The sequence below is a fragment of the Amphiura filiformis genome, chromosome 1 (genome assembly GCF_039555335.1).
Source record: "Amphiura filiformis chromosome 1, Afil_fr2py, whole genome shotgun sequence".
NCBI lineage: Eukaryota > Metazoa > Echinodermata > Ophiuroidea > Amphilepidida > Amphiuridae > Amphiura > Amphiura filiformis.
Window position 1 is genome coordinate 80,968,432 of NC_092628.1, and position 19,870 is coordinate 80,988,301.

The 19,870-nt window shown below is 37.9% G+C and overlaps 1 protein-coding gene across 1 annotated transcript in view; it reads left to right on the forward strand.

Moving 5' to 3' along the window:
* LOC140154427 (MORC family CW-type zinc finger protein 3-like) overlaps positions 1 to 18,433 on the forward strand; it is a 33,140-nt gene extending 14,707 nt beyond the window's left edge. The window contains exons 6-17 of the mRNA XM_072176996.1: positions 959 to 1,106; positions 1,778 to 1,909; positions 4,089 to 4,214; positions 5,032 to 5,129; positions 5,279 to 5,389; positions 5,980 to 6,114; positions 7,644 to 7,721; positions 8,524 to 8,587; positions 10,213 to 10,326; positions 11,089 to 11,361; positions 14,887 to 14,966; positions 17,901 to 18,433. Coding sequence (XP_072033097.1) covers positions 959 to 1,106; positions 1,778 to 1,909; positions 4,089 to 4,214; positions 5,032 to 5,129; positions 5,279 to 5,389; positions 5,980 to 6,114; positions 7,644 to 7,721; positions 8,524 to 8,587; positions 10,213 to 10,326; positions 11,089 to 11,361; positions 14,887 to 14,966; positions 17,901 to 18,333 — 1,792 coding nt within the window. The 3' untranslated portion in view covers positions 18,334 to 18,433. The remainder of the gene's footprint in view (positions 1 to 958; positions 1,107 to 1,777; positions 1,910 to 4,088; positions 4,215 to 5,031; positions 5,130 to 5,278; positions 5,390 to 5,979; positions 6,115 to 7,643; positions 7,722 to 8,523; positions 8,588 to 10,212; positions 10,327 to 11,088; positions 11,362 to 14,886; positions 14,967 to 17,900) is intronic.
* The last annotated feature ends 1,437 nt before the right edge of the window (positions 18,434 to 19,870 follow it).

Consider the following 19,870-nt stretch of genomic DNA (forward strand, 5'->3'; position numbering starts at 1 on the left):
AATGAAAACGCGTAAAAAGGGTAATTTTTCGTGGGTAGGCACGATCGCGCGTAACGCGTTTAGGGTGTCAAAAACATGAAATATTGGGAAAAAGGGTAGCAAAATTGCAATTGCTAATACGCGGAAATGAAATATAGGGTATGAAATTTGATGCAAGGAATAAAATCCCTGTTTAGGGTATTGTTTTAGCCAAGGGTTAAATCCTTGTTTAGGGTGCTTTTCAAAAGTTGATTATCGCGGATGGTGTACAGGCCACAATGGGAGTGACCCCCCCGGGTTCGCTGGCAAACTTTGAAAACACCCCTTTGCATCTCATTTCATGAATTTTTCAGGCAAAAATACACCTTTTTTTAGCAATTTCATGAATTTTCGTGCTCTTCGACAATACCCTCATGTTGTTGCAATGCGAACAGTAGCTCAAAGTTAGGCTTACCCACTTTATTGTGAATGTTTTGACAAGTATGCCTACCCATGGAGCGCAGGGGCTGGGGTTGGTTCCAGGTGCGGTCACGCCGTCGTGGAACATGCTGGTCGAGCATCGTAGGTGTATGCCTGGCGCACAGTATGCGTATGCAAAACAACTCACCGGAAATACTGGGTCTGTCGGTAACATCACAGGTCAGAGATTTGGTGTTCAATTTCAAGTCCAGATTTTAGCCATTCTCTTCTCACATCTCGTTTTGCCTTTTGAAGAGCATCCAAGTTCCATGGCATATGTGGATGTAGGGTGACCGTTAGTGCGTGCTTATTCGGAGCTTCTGCAGAACTTGTTCGGTAAGATCCGGGGGTAAGATCATCCAGGCTTCCCAACTAACTTCTACCTCCTTGAGAAGTTGGAAATTGTTTCAATATTAAATCCCCAATGGAAGCCATTTGGTACATTTCGTTACAATTGACTATAAGTGTTGAATGATGTGTGACAAATTTAAGTAAGTTATTTTCTTGTATTTTATGTCAGGGATGCAAGCAACCGTCTAGAATTTGACTTCATGAAGGAAGTGAATGATATCATCATTGCCGAGGAGTATGACTTGACGCACCCAGCGGTCAGTATGGATGAACCAGATGATGAGAGTGACATACCAAAGCACACATATTCATTGAGGGTAAGTTATAGTCCATCTGTTAAAGACATAATGTATGATTTCAGTCAAATTTTACTTTTATTCTTTGCCAAAAATTATTACGTAATATTAGTAACAACTGTCACCGGCGTGTCCAGGATCTGTTCCTGCGGAGGGCTCAGAGGGGCTTTTAGAGTTATGCGGGAGGTTTAATGGCTAAAATCGCCCAAAACGGCTGATTTTACATGATTTTTAACAAAGTGTGTGGGGCTTCAGCCCTCAAAGCCGCTCCCCTGGACAAGCCACCGACTGTTAAGGAGGTTTTCTGATCATTTTAAGCCAATGATGAGGTAAAATGAAAGAAAACCACTTAGCCGCTTAACAGTGGAGCTCTGGAGAAATTGGTAGATAAAACTGGGGACTCATTAAATGTGACTGTAATTAAAGCCCTTCTGGCTTAGTTTTTCACAGGGTATACACTGTAGGGTATTACATTGCAAGCACAGAAAAATGTAGAAATTAAACAAAATTGAGGATGTCCTAGTGATCAAATCAGCACACATTGCTGCATGATATTTGGGACTTTGCATTATACTCACGGATGTAGATCGGAAATAATTAGGTTGAATAAATAAAAAATCCTTGTGTAATATTTCATCAATTTCTTTATTAACAGTGTAAATAATCTTGCACATTTTTATTACTCTTCCCAGGCTTACTGCTCCATTTTGTATATGAAACCGAAGCTTCATATCTACCTTCGGGGGAAAAAGGTCCAGACTTTGTTTGTTGAGAAGAGTCTTAGTAAAACTGAGAGAGATACATACAAACCAAAGAATGTCCAGGTATGCAAGCCCCCAGGGGTGGGGAGGGTATGAATAGGTCCAGACCTTGTTTGTTGAGAAGAGTCTTAGCCGCACAGAGAGAGATATACAAACCAAAGAATGTCCAGGTATGCAAGCCCCCAGGGGTGGGGAGGGTCTGAAAAGGTCCAGACCTTGTTTGTTGAGAAGAGTCTTAGAAGGATGGAGAGAGATACATACAAACCAAAGAATGTCCAGGTATGCAAGCCCCCAGGGGTGGGGAGGGTCTGAAAAGGTCCAGACCTTGTTTGTTGAGAAGAGTCTTAGCCGGACGGAGAGAGATACATACAAACCAAAGAATGTCCAGGTATGCAAGCCCCCAGGGGTGGGGAGGGTATGAATAGGTCCAGACCTTGTTTGTTGAGAAGAGTTTTAGCCGCACAGAGACAAACCAAAGAATGTCCAGGTATGCAAGCCCCCAGGAGTGGGGAGGGTATGAATAGGTCCAGACCTTGTTTGTTGAGAGGAGTCTTAGCCGCACAGAGAGAGATACATACAAACCAAAGAATGTCCAGGTATGCAAGCCCCCAGGGGTGGGGAGGGTATGAATAGGTCCAGACCTTGTTTGTTGAGAAGAGTCTTAGCCGGACAGAGAGAGATACATACAAACCAAAAAATGTCCAGGTATGCAAGCCCCCAGGGGGGGTGGGTGTTAAACCTCCATTTTGGTAACATTTGGGGAAAAAGATCTAAATTGGTTATAAAGTGATGGTCACATTAGTATTATTATTATTATTATTATTATTGTAAAACATTTATATGGCGCTCCACAAAGCACAGAGCACCTTACAAAAAAAACATATACAAAATCAATTCAAGCAAATAATTATACAAAGCAATTCCAACAATTGAAGCAATAACATACAAAAACAAGCAGCAAAACTAATCTGGATAAAGATGGGTTTTGAGCATGTGCTTGAACCCAGACACCGACTCCACCTCTCTGATCTCAGTATGGAGCTCATTCCATATTTTGGGAGCACCTATGGCAAATGAAGCATCCCCAGGTTTTACTAAAAGAGCGAGGAACCCAAAGGCAGGCGTAATCTACACTCTCAATTTCAAGGATTTAAAATAAATCCCAAGGGACTGTGATTAGGGACCAATCAAGTGTTAGATTTAAAATTAAATCTTTAAGATTTAAAATTAAATCTTTTAGATTTAAAATTCAAATCTATAAGATTTATTTTAAATCTAAAATTGATTGGTCCCTAACTACAGTCTTAAGGATTTATTTTTAAATCCTTGTAATTTAGAGTGTAGACGAGACAGTACCAACCCTCTGACAGCATTGTGACAAGCTTCCTGTGATATGAAACGGCGAATACGCCACAGATTTCGTATGTGAAAATTACCAGAACTTACCAGAACTATATACTGAGTCCAATGGTCATTTGGAGTCAACTTGCAAAAATATCATTATGTAAAACTTTTGGTTGAAAATTGGTCTCATAAATGGTTCAAAGCCAATTGCAACTATTATTAACAATTATGATTTTAGTTGCAGATTTGTTAAAACAATTTTGAAAAAGCAGCCCTTCTCTACTGAGAAGCCCTGGGATGTATGCATTATGCATGAAAATTGGGTGCAATTATGTGGAGTTGGGGCCAGGATTATAACCTTCATGTTACCAGACAGCCTGGAGCTCTTATAGGAGTTGGCTCTGAAGGGCTGAGAACTTAAGGGTAAACTATGTATTGTTGGTCAAAGCAAAAAAAAATCAATTTCATTATCTAAATCAATGTAATATTAACAAATAACACCTTGATGTTTTGCAAAAGTTCATTCTACAAATCATATAATTTGAAAACTTGCTTGATTTGTAGTTGTTTTTGAGTTATGTACGTTTTACAAAAGTGTTGTTGTTTCAGCCCTCTTTGCAACATAACTCAAGCGCCACAGCTAGGACCTACAAAAGTATATCTGTGTTGAATTCTTCTGTACACTCGCTTTGAAATGATTAATGCAATTTTTGCCAATGCTCACTACCATTTGCAAGATACTGTGAACTACCAAATCGTAACAGTTTAAGATAGTTGCTAACCTTAATGACGTAAAAGACCTGTAAGATAAATAAAAGCATCGGTTGAGATTCATTAAGAATATTTCTCTTTGTAACACTGATGATTTCCTCGGGATGATTTCATTTTGTGTTTATAGCTTGTTCCAGACAAACCAATCAAGATAACATTTGGTTTCAATCCCAAAAAGAACCAGTATGGCATGTTGATGTATTATAAAAACAGGCTTATCAAGCCGTACGAAAAAGTTGGATACCAGTTGAAGGTTAGTGAACAGAATTGTGGGGTAAGTGCTGGGGGTAAGTGCAAAAAGGCCCTATCTGTAATAGCTGTCTTATAGACATTTTGTCTGTGACTTCACTTAATCAATGAACTTGGGGTCCAGAATAATATAAAGAACACATGTTTTTCCAGGGTGCACTCAGCTATATTTTTACCTCAGTTTTGTCTCTTTGAACCGAGCTTCCACAGAACAATGTTTAAACCTATAAACATTTCAGTTTTAATCCTAAAATGCGAAATAATGGGGTTATCCCCCGGGGTTATCCTTAGTGTAAGAGAGCACAAAATACTAATAGGATTAGAGTTAGGGTTAGGGTAAGGGTTAGGGTTAAGGTAGGGTTAGGATTAGAGTTGGGATTTGTTTGGTATTCTCTTATATGAAGGATACACCAAATAATGTGATTACGCATGGTAGTCACATAATTTGTGGGATGCGGTGGCGGTGCACACATTCAAGTTGCATTATCAGGGGTAGGGCTGGCAGGTTAAAACAAGGGACAGTGATAGTTTGACCCTGGTGATAGTGCAGTCCTTTTCCAGGTAATATGGCCAGGGCAAGTTGATACAATTTTAAGGGTGAGCCCTAGTGCATGTTTAACCATCTAGGTTTTCATACCTAAATACATGTGTGTTAAGTAAGATCATTGTATTAATGACTTTAATACCTAAATAAAATGGTCTGTAAAAAATGATTCGTGCACAGAACACGACTTGCACCGCTATTATCAGCTCTCACAGTCTATGATGGTTTTAGTACATGCAGTAATTCTGATCCCTGCTTCATCTTTTCTTCTTTCCAGCCTGATCAGCGTGGTGTTGGGGTCCTTGGTGTAGTGGAGTGTAACTTTATAGAGCCAACACACAATAAACAAGACTTCCTGAGTTCCAAAGTTTATAGGTGAGTCATTCTGCAGCTATAAGATAATTGCATGTCAAATTTCTACTTTCTGAAAAATCTGAGGTACCAGGTCTAATTACTGTTGGCATCTCCTCCTCGCATCAAATAGTTAACACCTTTTGTCTCTATTTTCTTTAATATCATTGCAGTTGTTTAATAAAGGCATTGGGTGAAAAATTGAATGATTATTGGAATGAGAAAATGGGCAATCCAGTAGGCGAAATAGTGGGTTTGGTTAGTCCAAACCCAGAAGAGGACATGTAAGTAATCTTATAATAAGGATTCTTGAGTTACGTGAGAATAAACATTGTTTTGAGACAGCCATGTATCTATCACTCGCCTTGTAGAACATGAGAGGTACTATTATTTTTATGTTGAAGCATTAAAACAGATCAACTGTAATATCATGTTAAGATATATTGTACATCCAAAATAAAACAAAAATTGTATACCTTTCTGTGGGGTGATGGGAATCTTAGTTGGGAGTGGGCTGCCTCTGATCGGGTTTTAAGTGATGGGTGTCAGCACAGGTGTATAAAATGCTTGGTGTTCATGAGAACAGTGTCAATTTACCTTAACTTTTCATTGTAGTAAAACCTTAAATCTGTGGTCACGCCATTATACACTGGCTAATTTTAATGCATATGTGCAAGGGGCATCACTCAGCTAGATGCTTAGTTTTTTAGCAAATATAGAAAGATAATTGATGTACATAGCCCTTAAACGGTATACACATTCCCATGTGTACGCTTTTGAAAAAGTTCTGAACATGGGGGTATACCGTATTTGTGATATATATATAAGTTTTTACTTCAATTTCTTTCTTTTTAATTATGTATCTGTCAAACAGTCATCCAGACGATAATTGGGTACAATGTGATCGTTGCGACAAATGGCGTAAGCTGCCACCAAACGCAAACTTAGAAGTCGTGGAACAAGAGGATGTAGAGTGGTTCTGTGAGATGAACCCAGATTCACACCATAGGTAAGTAGATGAAATGAATGTGATAGATATAATAACCAAAACCTGAACCAGAACAAGAGGATGTAGAGTGGTTCTGTGAGATGAACCCAGATTCACACCATAGGTAAGTAGATGAAATGAATGTGATAGACATAATAACCAGAACCTGAACCAGAACAGGAGGATGTAGAGTGGTTCTGTGAGATGAATCCAGATTCACACCATAGGTAAGTAGATGAAATGAATGTGATAGACATAATAACCAGAACCTGAACCAGAACAGGAGGATGTAGAGTGGTTCTGTGAGATGAACCCAGATTCACACCATAGGTAAGTAGATTGAATGAATGTGATAGATATAATAACCAGAACCTGAACCAGAACAGGAGGATGTAGAGTGGTTCTGTGAGATGAACCCAGATTCACACCATAGGTAAGTAGATTGAATGTGATACATGTTATAACCAGAACCCAACTACAGTGTCCAAATTAAAAGTTGCTAGCATTTTCCTTGTGTGAGTGTATGTCATTGTCCATTTCACATAACCGCAGATGAGTAAGAAGGTAGACAACATTCTTCAAACTTAAATCCTGGCTGTGGATATTGGTTCATTAGCCCTAACACCCATTCCTGCTTTTTGCTATCAGAAGTTGAAGAAAGAAGTCACTTGGCACCCCCAGCATTCAAACCTTAGACCCCCCGCATGCCAATCACACGATCACGGCATGGTAGCTACACGGGTTACACTACCCGGGCAGCGATTACGTGAGCATATAACACTTAAGGTGATTGCGTCATCGCATACCCTGTGATTCACGCATGGGCAGTGGTTTTCATCATCATATTTTGTGGTATCTATGACTGTTAGGGTTAGTGAGATAATTAGCAGTCCGGTACTGCCGAATCAGGCAGCATGTTGCCGAGTTAGGCAACACAGGCTTTGGTAACCCTTCCGAATTCGACAGACTAAGGACTAAATTGTTCATGGTGATTTTATAAAAGATCGGGGGAAATTTTACTGACACACATGAGCTACATGAAAGTTGACAATTTTTCACCGGGCGAAAAAAAATTCCACCAGGAGAAAAATAATTTAAATAACAAAACAATTTCTAACGGTTTTTAAAAAATTTGATTTAAATATGCAAATTAACTTTATTTTAACTAAAATTGATGAAAAATTACTACTAATTGTACATTCATTGATAATTTTATATATTTCACCTACTTCTTTACTCTAAACCAAGAAATAACGGTATATTAAAAGATGCTCTATTTGAAATAGAGCATTGCATTGTGGGATACCATACTGCCTGACTCGGCAACATACTGCCTGATTCGGCAGTACTTCCTGATCAGGCAGTCGGACCGGACTGATTAGCATTCAAATTACATTTCAAATTGACTGTTTCACATACATAACAGTGTTTGTGTTAAAAGCACATTAACACATGCTTGTCAAAGTGCCATATCTTGCCGATTCACATAATGACTTATCGTGAAAATTGAATTGCCTATTGACATGAAAATAACTTGTATAAACTTTCAGCCGTTGTGACATAGCAGAAGAACCAGAAGACGTAGATGATGCAAGATCTTCATACAAAAAGACGTTCAAGAAAAGACAGTAAGTCAGTTTAGATAAAAGCAGGATGATGTCCTTTGTCATCCCATGCCATTTCCACCTTACCGTATTTCGACAAATAAACGCCCCCGGGGGCGTTACATTTTCCCAAGGGGGCGTTTATTAGAGGTCATTTTTAGCACGACAATTCCCATTAAAATCATTAGGTAAGCTTAAAAGTCACGCTAAAATGACGAACTATGAACTTTTGACACTGACTTTTGGTTCACTTCCAGGTTGCCGATGCAGATTTTCGCCATTTATTGCTGCTATTATCAACCATGTGAGCAACATAGTAAGCTTACTACACAAGATAGCATGGAAATATCGGAATTTTTGAAACATCTTGGTTGAAAAAAGTGATGGGGGCGTTTATTTGAGGGGGGGCGACTATTTGACGAAATACGGTATATATGTGACACGATCTGTTTCATGGGGGCCAAAGGGGGCATTTTTTTAAATTGAGTTACTATAATTATTATTACCAAATGCAAACATTTTTAATCGAGTTACTATAATTATTATTACCTTATACAAACATTAGGCTATTAAACATCATATATTGAAAACACCCAAGGTGTAGCATACTTGGTTCTAAAGTTGTTTGTCCAGAATGTTTAGTTTTTGACTTTTTATGGCAATTTATCTACAAATTATTTGGATCTCATGTTGAATTTGGATGTGTCAGACTCATCCATTATCAATAAAAACTGATGTATGCACTAAAGGTATCAATCATTTTGATACAGCTTGTATAATTCTGTGTGTAAAATGAATTTCATATTTTACATTTTTTTCTCCCCAGGCAAGCGGCTCAAGTGGCTGATTACCAACGCAAAAAAGATGAAGATGCCCGCAAAAGACAAGAGGTACTCAGAGCTGTAAAGTGGTTTATTCATGAAAGTACTATATAGATGAGTGCATTACTATGAAGGTTTCTCTTTAAAGGAAGTCTCCAGCAATAACAACATTATGCCTTATACAGGGCTGTCAACTTTATGGAATTGCTTGGCGTGAGACAGAGGCGTTCATTTTGTACCATGATTTTTTGAGCCACGGCGCTCGAGAATGTGTAAAGCGGGGGGGAGGTAGGAGCAACAAATTATTCATGACGATGCGTGAGATTTTACTCATTTCCCAGCTTTTTGCGTGAGATTTACTACCTTGGCGTGAGAAAGTGAGACTCACGGCCAATGCGTGAGAGTTGACAGCCCTGCTTATATGTTAGAAAAACATTGACCATAACAAAACAAATAAAAACAGCCATTTCTCAACACGCTGTATATTCAAAGTTCCCGAGCGCGACTGTCTGGTGCAATAATGTCATGGTTATTTGTGCTCAATTGTCACCAGCCTTCATTGTTTACTGGGACGTCATTGCATGATGTCATAGACAATTTCGGCTCCCGGGAAATTTGAATATCATATGTTGGCAAACAGGTGTTTTTACGGTCGATATGAGCTTGTTTTTTAAAAAACATATTGGTGCTTGATTATTATTTTTCTTATATATAAAATTTAAATCAGTGAAAAATTCAGCATGCATCTTTCCTTTATAAATGGACATGAGATTGTAATATTGTGATAATAACTCAAAATGAATTATGTAAAAATAATTTTACAGTGTATTTCATCACAATTAGATGAAAAAAAAGTCTTTAAAAAGCCCTGAAGAAAGTCCAACAAGGCAGCATTTTATTTTTGTGATGCAGACGACAGATCTGCAACAACATTTATACCAATTAGTTAAGGGGTACTACACCCTGTGGTCAATTGTGACTATTTTTGCATTTTTCTCAAAAATAATTACACCCTGGTAACAAAAGTTATGTATATTATTGGGGCAAGGAATCTGATTACCACATTGAAATTTCAGTATATATGATAGGAAATGAGGTACATCCTAGCGGTACCTTATTTTTTATCATAAATAACAAACCGCTTGTCTTGGGTCCCTGAAATTCCAGTGTAGTAATTGGATTCCTTGCCCCAATAATATACGTAACTTTTGTTACCACCGTGTTATTAGTTTTTGAGAAAAATGCAAAAATAGACACAAGTTTATCGAGGGGTGTAGTACCCCCTTAAATGAAATGAAATGGGGAGTAAAAATGCTTAAGGATGCACACAGGATCGTGTTTGAAATTTTTGAAATTTATCAACTATATCTTTTAAATTAACAAAAACACACATATGAGAGTGTACATTTATGGAAAGGAAAGTGAAAGAAATTCCATTTTATCTTCGAAATTTGGACATAATTACCCATTTTTGAAAAAGGTCCAAAAACATGATTTTCCACCCAAAATTTCCGGCCCATCATGAATCAGTTCCTTTCCTTTCATCTTTTCTTTTCCAAAAATGTAAACTTTCATTTACTTGTTTTTGTTACTTTAAAAGTGAACATATAAAGTTTTCAAATTTCCGCCAAAACAATCCTGCTTGTATCCTTAAAAGTACCCACCTTCTCACCGTCACTTGTTTTGTGTTATAGAGGGCCAAAATAAATGAGGAGAAAAAACGTCTCCAGCAAGAAAAAGTTCAGCTTGTTGTGGTGGAGCAGCAGGTAGCAACACAAGAGCAACAGGCTAAACAAGCCAAAGAAATGGTAGGTCCATATCCCTTGTATCTTTTTTTTTGATAAAAAATATCCTGGATTGGCTCAGTTTTGAAATTGTGATTATTTTTTCAAGTGTAAAGACCTTCCCCTTTTCCCTTCTCTCCCCCATTCCCCCTCAACCAATGTTGGGGAGACTGGAGAGCCGAATGGGAAAAGTGCTTTAGAACTGGGGGAGAGGCGATTTGGATTTACATTTAGTATGCCAGAGTGTGCCAACATTAATTTCCTTGATTGTAGGGGTCATTTGGTGTAGTTGTTTGTGGATCTAATTTTATTTTGTCCAACATAATAAACTAACATGGCACAACACCCAAAATAGAGAACGCAAAAGCATGTGACATTTGTGATCTGGGCTCTATTTGTGGCACTGAGTGGGATTTGCAAATTAATACATACCGTATTTCGTCAAATAGTCGCCAAGATGTTTCAAACATGCCAATATTTCCATGCTATCTTGTGTAGTAAGCTTACCAAGTTGTCCACATGGTCGATAATAGCGTCAATAATTGGTGAAAATCTGGATTGGAAACCCGGAAATGAACCAGAAGTCAGTGTTTCTAGTTAATAGTTCGTCATTTTAGCGTGAGTTTTAAGTTTAACTAATAATTTTAACGGGAATTATCGTTTTTAAAATTGACCTTGAATAAACGCCCCCTTTGGGAAAATGTAACGCCCCCGGGGCATTTATTTGACGAAAGGTACTAGTTTTATTCTATAATATATATTTTGTGTCCCAAATTGATTTCTTAGGAGAAATTGCGTCAGCAGTTAGCATTGCAAGAAAAGCAGCTCAGAGAACAGGAGCTGCAAATACAGCAAGGTATTCCAGGACCTTCCACTCAAGCTGACCCAGAACAGGAGCTGCAAATACAGCAAGGTATTCCAGGACCTTCCACTCAAGCTGACCCAGAACAGGAGCTGCAAATACAGCAAGGTATTCCAGGGTCTTCCACTCAAGCTGACCCAGAACAGGAGCTGCAAATACAGCAAGGTATTCCAGGACCTTCCACCCAAGCTGACCCCGTAAGTATATAGGAGTGTATGTGTTTTTATCAACAGTGGCAAACAAAGGCATCCCTCCTGAGAAATCTGTGTATAAACAAAGAAGATCACAGGAAAATAAAGTGGAACAAGCTGGGGGCAGTGTTCGAAATATGCCTCAAAAAGTTACAGGCCAGCCGGGCTGACCTTACAAAGTTACCGCCAGCCGGGCCGGGCAAAGTGATGCCAGTCAGAAAAGTTACCGCCAGGCCAAAAGTTACAGGCCAATGGCGGCTGACCGACCCTATTTCGAACGCTGGCTGGGGGCCAAAGGCAGCCAATTTGAAACTGAGATAAAGGTAAAAATATGGAGTAAAAACAATAAGAAAATAGACATCAAAAAACTTTAGAACCAAGTATGCTAGACATTTGGTGTTTTCAGTAAATGATAGCCTAGCTATCGTATGTATGATGTAATAATTACAGTAATTCAATTTTCAAAAATGCCTACTTTGACCACCATGGACCAGATCGTGTCACATATGTGTAATCTGAGCACCCTACCCCCCAATCGATTTGAAAATGTAGAAAATCTTATAGGAAAATTGCTGAAAAATGACTTATGCCCTTCCAATCAGGCCCGGTGCCCCCCATCATGATCGGTGCCCCCCTATAGGATGACTCACGCTACACCACTGATCGAAAGTTTGATATTTTAGGACATCATCCTGTTACAACAATGTGGTTATATACATTGAAAGGAACGATATGTTTCTCCACTAAAACCTGAATATTTTCTTTGAATGCTATGTTTTTCTATCATCACGAACATTTCTATCATCAGGAACATTAAGCCAAACAAAATAACATGTGTGTTTGTTTTTTATTTGGCAAGATCATTAGAATACAAAAACAAATTATAGAAACAGAAAAATCATTACAAAACACATCAATGGGACAAATTAATTAAAGCTGAATTAAATCGGCCACAAAGCCATTTAAGATCATCAGGACACACAGACGAAAAAATAACAAGCCGGGATAACCCATTAAGCCCGTAGAAAAGTAAAGCTTATTTCTGATGGGGTCCCAAGAAAAGATGAGAGAACAAAAGGGAAACAAAAAAATGCCTACAAAGTGAAATCAGACATCTCTTGGCTGAGAGAGTTGCTGGCCAGATGTTGTTTGACACTTTGTTCAAAGCAGACTTGATATGCAATCCCTTGTTGTTTGATGGGAGTTCATTCCAGTCCAAAATGGCTTTGTATACACCACATTTCGCCATAATGCATTCTAGAAACGCTTGCTGTTAGAATAAGAAAAATTTTAATGCTAAATTATTGCACATTCTAGGGAAGCGTGGTTACCGTTTTGAAATAACCGAGTGAGAGGGTTTTCAAGAAAATATTTTTCCTGTCAAAACTGAAGCATCCTCTGTATAAAAGAAAATATGAATATTAACTGCACATCATATATAACGATTCGTGATACCCAATTGTGGCACATTTGATGTCGTTTATGAGGCAGAGAATTTTATTTCAATTTTATATACGCCAAAATATTTTTTTAATTGAGCAAGAATAAGGATAGAAAAAAACGTTGAAAATTCTATGTATAAATAACATTAGACCCGGCAAAAGATTACTGTTTTGTTTTTATGGTAATCTAATCTTTTATTTTCTGAAAAAACATTTGGGGTCTAAAATGGATTTTTTATGTAATTGATAAAAACATCGAACGTGTATACAAGAAAAATGGTAGGTTCCTCTATAGTATTTTACTGACCATGGAAATGTACTGACGCCGTGCGAGCACATGTCAAAATCGATATAATGTATTGTCCATATAGACACGCATTTATAATGTTTATTGTCGGATTAACAACAATTGAGCGCTATTAATACACATTAATGTTTTTAGGCAAATAAAATTCCAAAATATGGTACGTTTTCTGCTTTTGCTTGTCACATGGTAGGCCTATATTGAAGTTGCGATTATATCTTCAAATAAGTTTCAAATGGATTCCATCAAGACAAGTGGCCGAGTGGTCTAAGGCGCTAGGCTCATAGAGCATATCCAAAGCGGCGTGGTGCGCCGTGAGTTCGAACCCCGCCTCTGCCAAACTTTAAAAGAAGTAAAATTAAAATTTAACTTTTTTAAATTTCATATTGGGGAAATGTGACTGGGAGAATTTATGTATGGTGTGGAGTGGTGTGGGCTTTGTAGTAGAATGTGTTTGAAGCAATACCTTTTGCCCTAGGAACAATGAAATTGTATTCACTTGATCTGGTTCCATAAGAGTGAGCATTTGATCACGTTGTCATGGGTACTGCTATTAGACCTGTTACAAGACTACCAAGTGACAGGTGATGGACCAAACACACATAATTCTAAAAATAATGCCTATTCTTTTATCATGAGAGTTACTTTCCTAGCTAATTTATTATACAACCCCAGGGGGGTCACTCCATTGTGGCCTGTACACCATCCGTGTAAATAGGGTAGTTTTTCGTGGGTAGGCATGATACGCGCGTATTGTGTTTGGGGTGTCAAAAACATGAAAATCGGAAAAAAGGGTAGCAAAATTGCAATGTGCTATTTGCGGAAAGGGTATGTAAATTGGACAGATGAAGATCATATGAAAGGGGAAAATGATCTTCAAAAAGCATGTGATTTTACAAAAATATTCTTCTTTATGGTATGAAGTTTGATGCAAGGAATAAAATTCCTGTTTAGGGTGTGAAAACAGACACATGTTACCTGTTTAGGGTATCGTTTTAGCCAAGGGTTAAATCCTTGTTTAGGGTGCTTTTCAAAAGTTGATTATCGTGGATGGTGTACAGGCCACAATGTGAGTGACCCCCCCCCTATGAAAAACGTAATTTAAAAATATTTAGCAATGGAAATAAATATCAATCCATGGGAAAATCTTGTTATGTACTCGCAAACTTGGAAGAGAAAAAAACTGCTCTAAAAATTGGCCTTGCTTATACCGTTGTCCCTTCAAAAGTACAGGAAGACCACGCACAGCATGGAGGTGACTTTTCCCAACTTCCCGTCTACAAACAGTAATGGATGCCACCAGTGCTGAGATCAGTGATTGTTTAATACAAATTTATCAATTTGGTATTATAAACTGTCTAGAGTAAAATGTGTGCGCTTGTTTTTGATAATTCGTGATTTGCGCAATTTGCACATTTTTTTACCAAAATGCGTGATTTTCTCCCTCAAAAGTTCAAATTATGCACTATTAAAAAAATATTACTTTTTTTTTTCTTCTATATTTTCTTGCAATTTTTTGCAACAGCCTATTCTCTATACTTTTTTTCAACATGGATTGTGTTGCAGAACATTATGGATTCTTTGATTATTAGTGAAAACTTCAGAATGAGTACTTAAAAATGGTTATTTTGGGAAAATATTAAAATTTGTGGTCGGACCTAAAATGTGCAATTATACCCAAAAAGCAAACATTTCAGCATTTTTGCGCATCACGCATTTTCCTTGTCCTTAGTCTAGTGCAATAGATTATTACAGATTCCTCATGTCCTTTCCTTCCTCCTATAGACCTATAGCGATGGCGAAGATGATGATGATGCACAGCCTACTGCACCGGGACCAATACCAAACAAGATTACCAAAGTCAAGTAAGTTTTGTTTTACTCAGGCTAAAGGAGGAAGGGGGAAGGGAGGTAGAATGATATTTAGTTTGTATGTGTGTGACTGCATAATGTATATAGGCTCCCAAATGAGGACATTTAAATTGAGCGGACTCGAAAACCTGCACCTTTTGTGTGATCCCCTCATTTTTGCTAATCCCCCACCAAAGTAGTAAAAATTTGTAAGGCCACAAAAAGTTGTTTGCTTGTCCTCGTCCAAACGACCATCTTGACAGTCCCAACCATAGTTTTTTTTTTTTTTTTTTTCATTTTGTTGAAAAAAGTGTTTTTATATCATTTTTTCAAAAATGTCATGGAACTTTTCATCTGAAAAACTGATGCTATAAAAGAAACATAGTAGAATGCAATTTCCTGCATGTTTACAGTGGCAGGTCATACCTGCCTGAGGGTTCCGATATTTTGTATTATCATCCTCAGCGACTAAGCTCTACAATTTGCAATCCACCTTCACATTTTGGATGGAGCAACTAAAAGATGAGTTTATTACAGACAAAATACTTGAACGGGCATATCGTTCAAGAATGTACACAATATATCGGATTTTAAAATATGGTAAAAGTAGATAAAGTTTGAAAACAGTTGCTCATCTGTTGTTCTAAATATTTTATTCAATGGTATTTGTTTATATTGATAAAGAAATAACATTGCACTATTTTTACCAATGATCGTACAGATGCGCGACCACTGACTTTTTTGTTCCTTATGACCAGATGAATAGTTTGACATATTGCACGACTCTGTGGTGTATTTGGTTAACAAGATAGAGGGTTAAATGCACAAAGTAGAAAAAAAGTGACTATATCTCATTAACCAATGATCCTACAGATATCGACCACTGACTTTTTTGTTCCTTATGACCAGAGGAAAAGTTTGACATATCGCATGCGACTCTGTGGTATATTTGGTTAACAAGATAGAGGGTAAAATGCACAAAGTAGAAAAAAGTGACTATATCTCATACTACACATGGCTCTCTAGGATCATTGGTTAATGTTTAAGTGTGCATGTCCCTAATGTTACACCGTATTAACCTCAAACACCCTTATTACCTAAATTAATCGAAGAGTCCAAAATGTGTATAACCAATCAGCAGTAAGAAAAATGTCAATATCAATTTGCCCATGACTATCACTGACGGGTGACTGTAGACTGCTGCCCTCAGTCGTCATCCGTCTGGATTGACGACTGAGAAAACTATGTGGAAAAAAAGTGACGGATTTTGCAACAGGATTCCTGTGGCATAGAGCATGCGCAGTGTGTCCAAATTGACCTTTTGACCGAGTTTGTTGTTTTTAGAAGTTCAGAGCGCGATCTTGTCACAGTGGCGCGGTACAGCGACGCGGTACACGGGCGCCGCTAGTCAGTCGCGCTACAGCGCACAATCAAAGTCGCATTGAATAGTTTTCAGAAGTTTTTGTAAACCTACGTTAAATCCACACCATTGATTTACACACAATTAAACAATGTAAAATGCAAACAAACATTTTTAATTGATAATGCCTTATTCTTCACCAATCTCCTCACTGACAGAACCTTGATATAACCTATATACAATATAACAATATAACAACTGGAACGATCTTTCAACTGGCAAAGATAACCTTTGACCTGTAATTTATTACAGGTCAAAACATATGATGTCATCAATGGTGTGTAAAACTACGATCCGTCATGATATTGGCTGTAAGATAATCAGTCGTCACTACGAAGCATACACAGTACATGCGAAGTGTAGACGGCTGATTGGAATTAGTCTAGGGTCACTGGCCTCAATGGTCAGAGTACGCATGTGCAATTCAGCCTCTACACAGCAAACAAAAGTCATAGAACATCTAAAATATACAAAAACTCTTAAAATACTAAAATTTCACGTTTATTATATTACACATTATCATTGTTTGAATATTTGTTTTGATAAAAGCGTCATAAATATATAAATGAAGGCTTTTCTTCAATTCTCCACGTTCCGCTCAGAAGTAAACACTAATACTCGCGCCGGGATCACTGGCCAATATGATTGGAAGCTTCATTAACCCTAACTACACCACATACTACAAAATGTTACAACTGAATAGCATTCGACAATGCATCCGACAAGATGTGATGATGCAATCATCCTAAGTCATATATATACTCACAAATTCATTGGCCGGGCCAGCAAAACACCAATAGCTACTGGTGGCAGGGTCTTAGCTAGCCACCCGCCTGGCCGTCATTTCAAACGGGGAGCTTGCTCCTGGGACGGGCAAAATTAATGCCTTTGACAGATGGTATATATTATAAATTGTATATTTTGAGAAGCTAATTGACCTTTTAAGTAGACCAAATTTGTAGGAGAAGGCCATATCAGCACATATTTGAACTATTTGAACCCCCCAATGGGCTATAGATGTCTGATAAATGTTTTAAAGGTCAAATTAGGACAGGCAATTTTATTCAAATGACGGGCAACCCTCAATTTCTAGCTAAGACTGGTGGGCGACCTAGTGCTTGGCATGGGAGGGGTCTTGGGTTTGAATTCCACCCCAAACAAACAACTTCTTTGTTCATTTTCTTTCTCATTCCTTCTTTCCTTTCTAATTGCCAAAGAGCACTTCAAGAGTTAGGGTTAAAAACCAAACATTGGAAGTGCAGCAACTGCAATTGATTCGTATACAAGTATCTGGACCTTTACAAGTTCATTTTTCACAAACTTGCCTTTTCTGATCATTAAATTTGGCAGAGTAATCTACTTGTTGAAAACTTTTATTGCTCTTCATGTTTTTAATTATCATCAATTCGTGGTCCTTTTTGTTGTTGAAAATCTGAAATTTTTCTGTGTGAACAAAATTTCCTTCACTGAAAGTAACTTGCTATGTATTTACATTTTCATATTTTGTGATTTTATATTCATTACAATAGTAGTCGAGCTAAGAGACAGATGCCTCAACCGGTAACACCCCGGGTAACACCAGCAAAGCAACCACGGATCACACCATCTGCTTGTAATCGCCCCTCTATGCCTACTTCATCCCCTCCCACACCATTGGTAAATCCCCAGTCTCCATCACAGCCACCACAGGAGCAAGCTGAACAAAACGAAGGACCATCCGTGAATGAGTTGACTGTAAAATTAGAAGATTGTTGGGAGAAAATTGAAGATTTGCAGAGCCAATTGGATAAAGAGACATCAGATGTAAATAATCTGAAGGGCAAGCTGAACAGTCTACAGACGAGCATGAGTGTCAGCACTAAAGTTTTTGAAGAAAAGAAAATATGTGGAAAGCTAAACTTGCGGAGGTCACGCTACATGCAAAAGAGGTCGAGAAAGCCAAGAAGTCTGAGGAAGATTTAGCACAGGTTGAAAGGAAATACCAGGAGTTGGTGAAGAAACAAGAAGTATTGGAGAAGGAGGTGAAAGAGAATGAATTGAAAGCTACGAAGGTGTTGGCAGAGGTGAAACAACAACATAAGAGTCAACTGACACAATTACAGGTGAGTTACTGGAGCAAAATTTGGCAAGCTTATTGAAGTATATTATATACTATTAAGAGAAGAATGCTAATTTTCCATGACTAAATCTTTGGAACAACAGTTTGAAAGTGTTTATGGCATGCCTGAACCGTACTGAAATTTGGTTTGGGTTGTCAAAGTGTCAGGCATTTTTGGTCCCGGTCCCAGGGGTCAAAATTGTTTATTATCCCAATTTTAAAAAGTATATACATGTACCAAATTACTCGCCTGGTCAAGGAATCCAAAAAGGTTTTGTTTGCCCTGTCTGCGACCTTTAGTTACGGAGTCTTTTAGCATGTTTCTATTGGGACCATTTATCGGCGAATGCTAATAGAAACTCGCACCGTTCCAACAGAGCAAGAACATACAGGCAAGAAAATTAATGCGACCATGCCGTCATCCTCAGCATACCATTTCGTTCACTGATTTATTAATCCTGTTGCATCACTACTATAGGGTCAGTCCATGTCAAATCAACCAATTTTCTGAAAAGTTCCCAGGTGACCCTCTCAGATTTTGGCCAATTTTTTGTATGGGTTCATTGTGGCCACAAAAGATTATTCTGATGGAATTTCATCAAAATCTGAGAGGGTCACCTGGGGACCCCCGTTGATTTGACATGGACTGACCCAATAAGTAAGTACCGGGAGAATTTGTGATGTGCAAAAAACGCAGAAATTCACGAATTTTAGGTTCGGCCGCAAATTTTAAGATTTTTCCAAGATATCCATTTTTAAAGTGTTCTTTTTCCAAAAAACACAAGGTTTCACTAAAATTAAAAGAATCCATGGCGATCTGCTATACAATCCATGCAGAAAAAGTATAGAAAATAGACTGTAAGACTTATTAAGAAATTAATCTCTGCGCCGTGTAATTTAATACTTAAAGGAGTATTTCGTGATCCTAGCATCCTCTTTTTATGACATTTTTCAGTAGATATCCACGAAAAAAGCTCATTTCCAAAATTTCAGTTGATTCCGATTTTGCATGATTATGTGTATTACACTGCTCCATAGACAATGTGTTGTAATTTCGTTCTGGTGCACCAGAACGAAAGTCAGATTTGGCGATATTTTTGCTAAACGAATTAATCTGCAAGAAATATTTGGTACATAAACATTATGTAGCCAGAGGTATCCAGTGGTGTAAAAATCTCAACTTTTTTTGGAAAACTGGGGGATGAGGCTGTGGATCACGAAATGCCCCTTTAATATACAAATTTGAAGTTTTTTGGGAAAATGCATGCATTTTGGGAATATATATAAATCATCTTTATTCAACATAAAGAAAAACACATATAAAGCCCAGATCTACTGCAACCCATTCCGGTTGCAGGCAAGGCAGGACAAAAATACAAACATTTAAATAAATAAACAAAG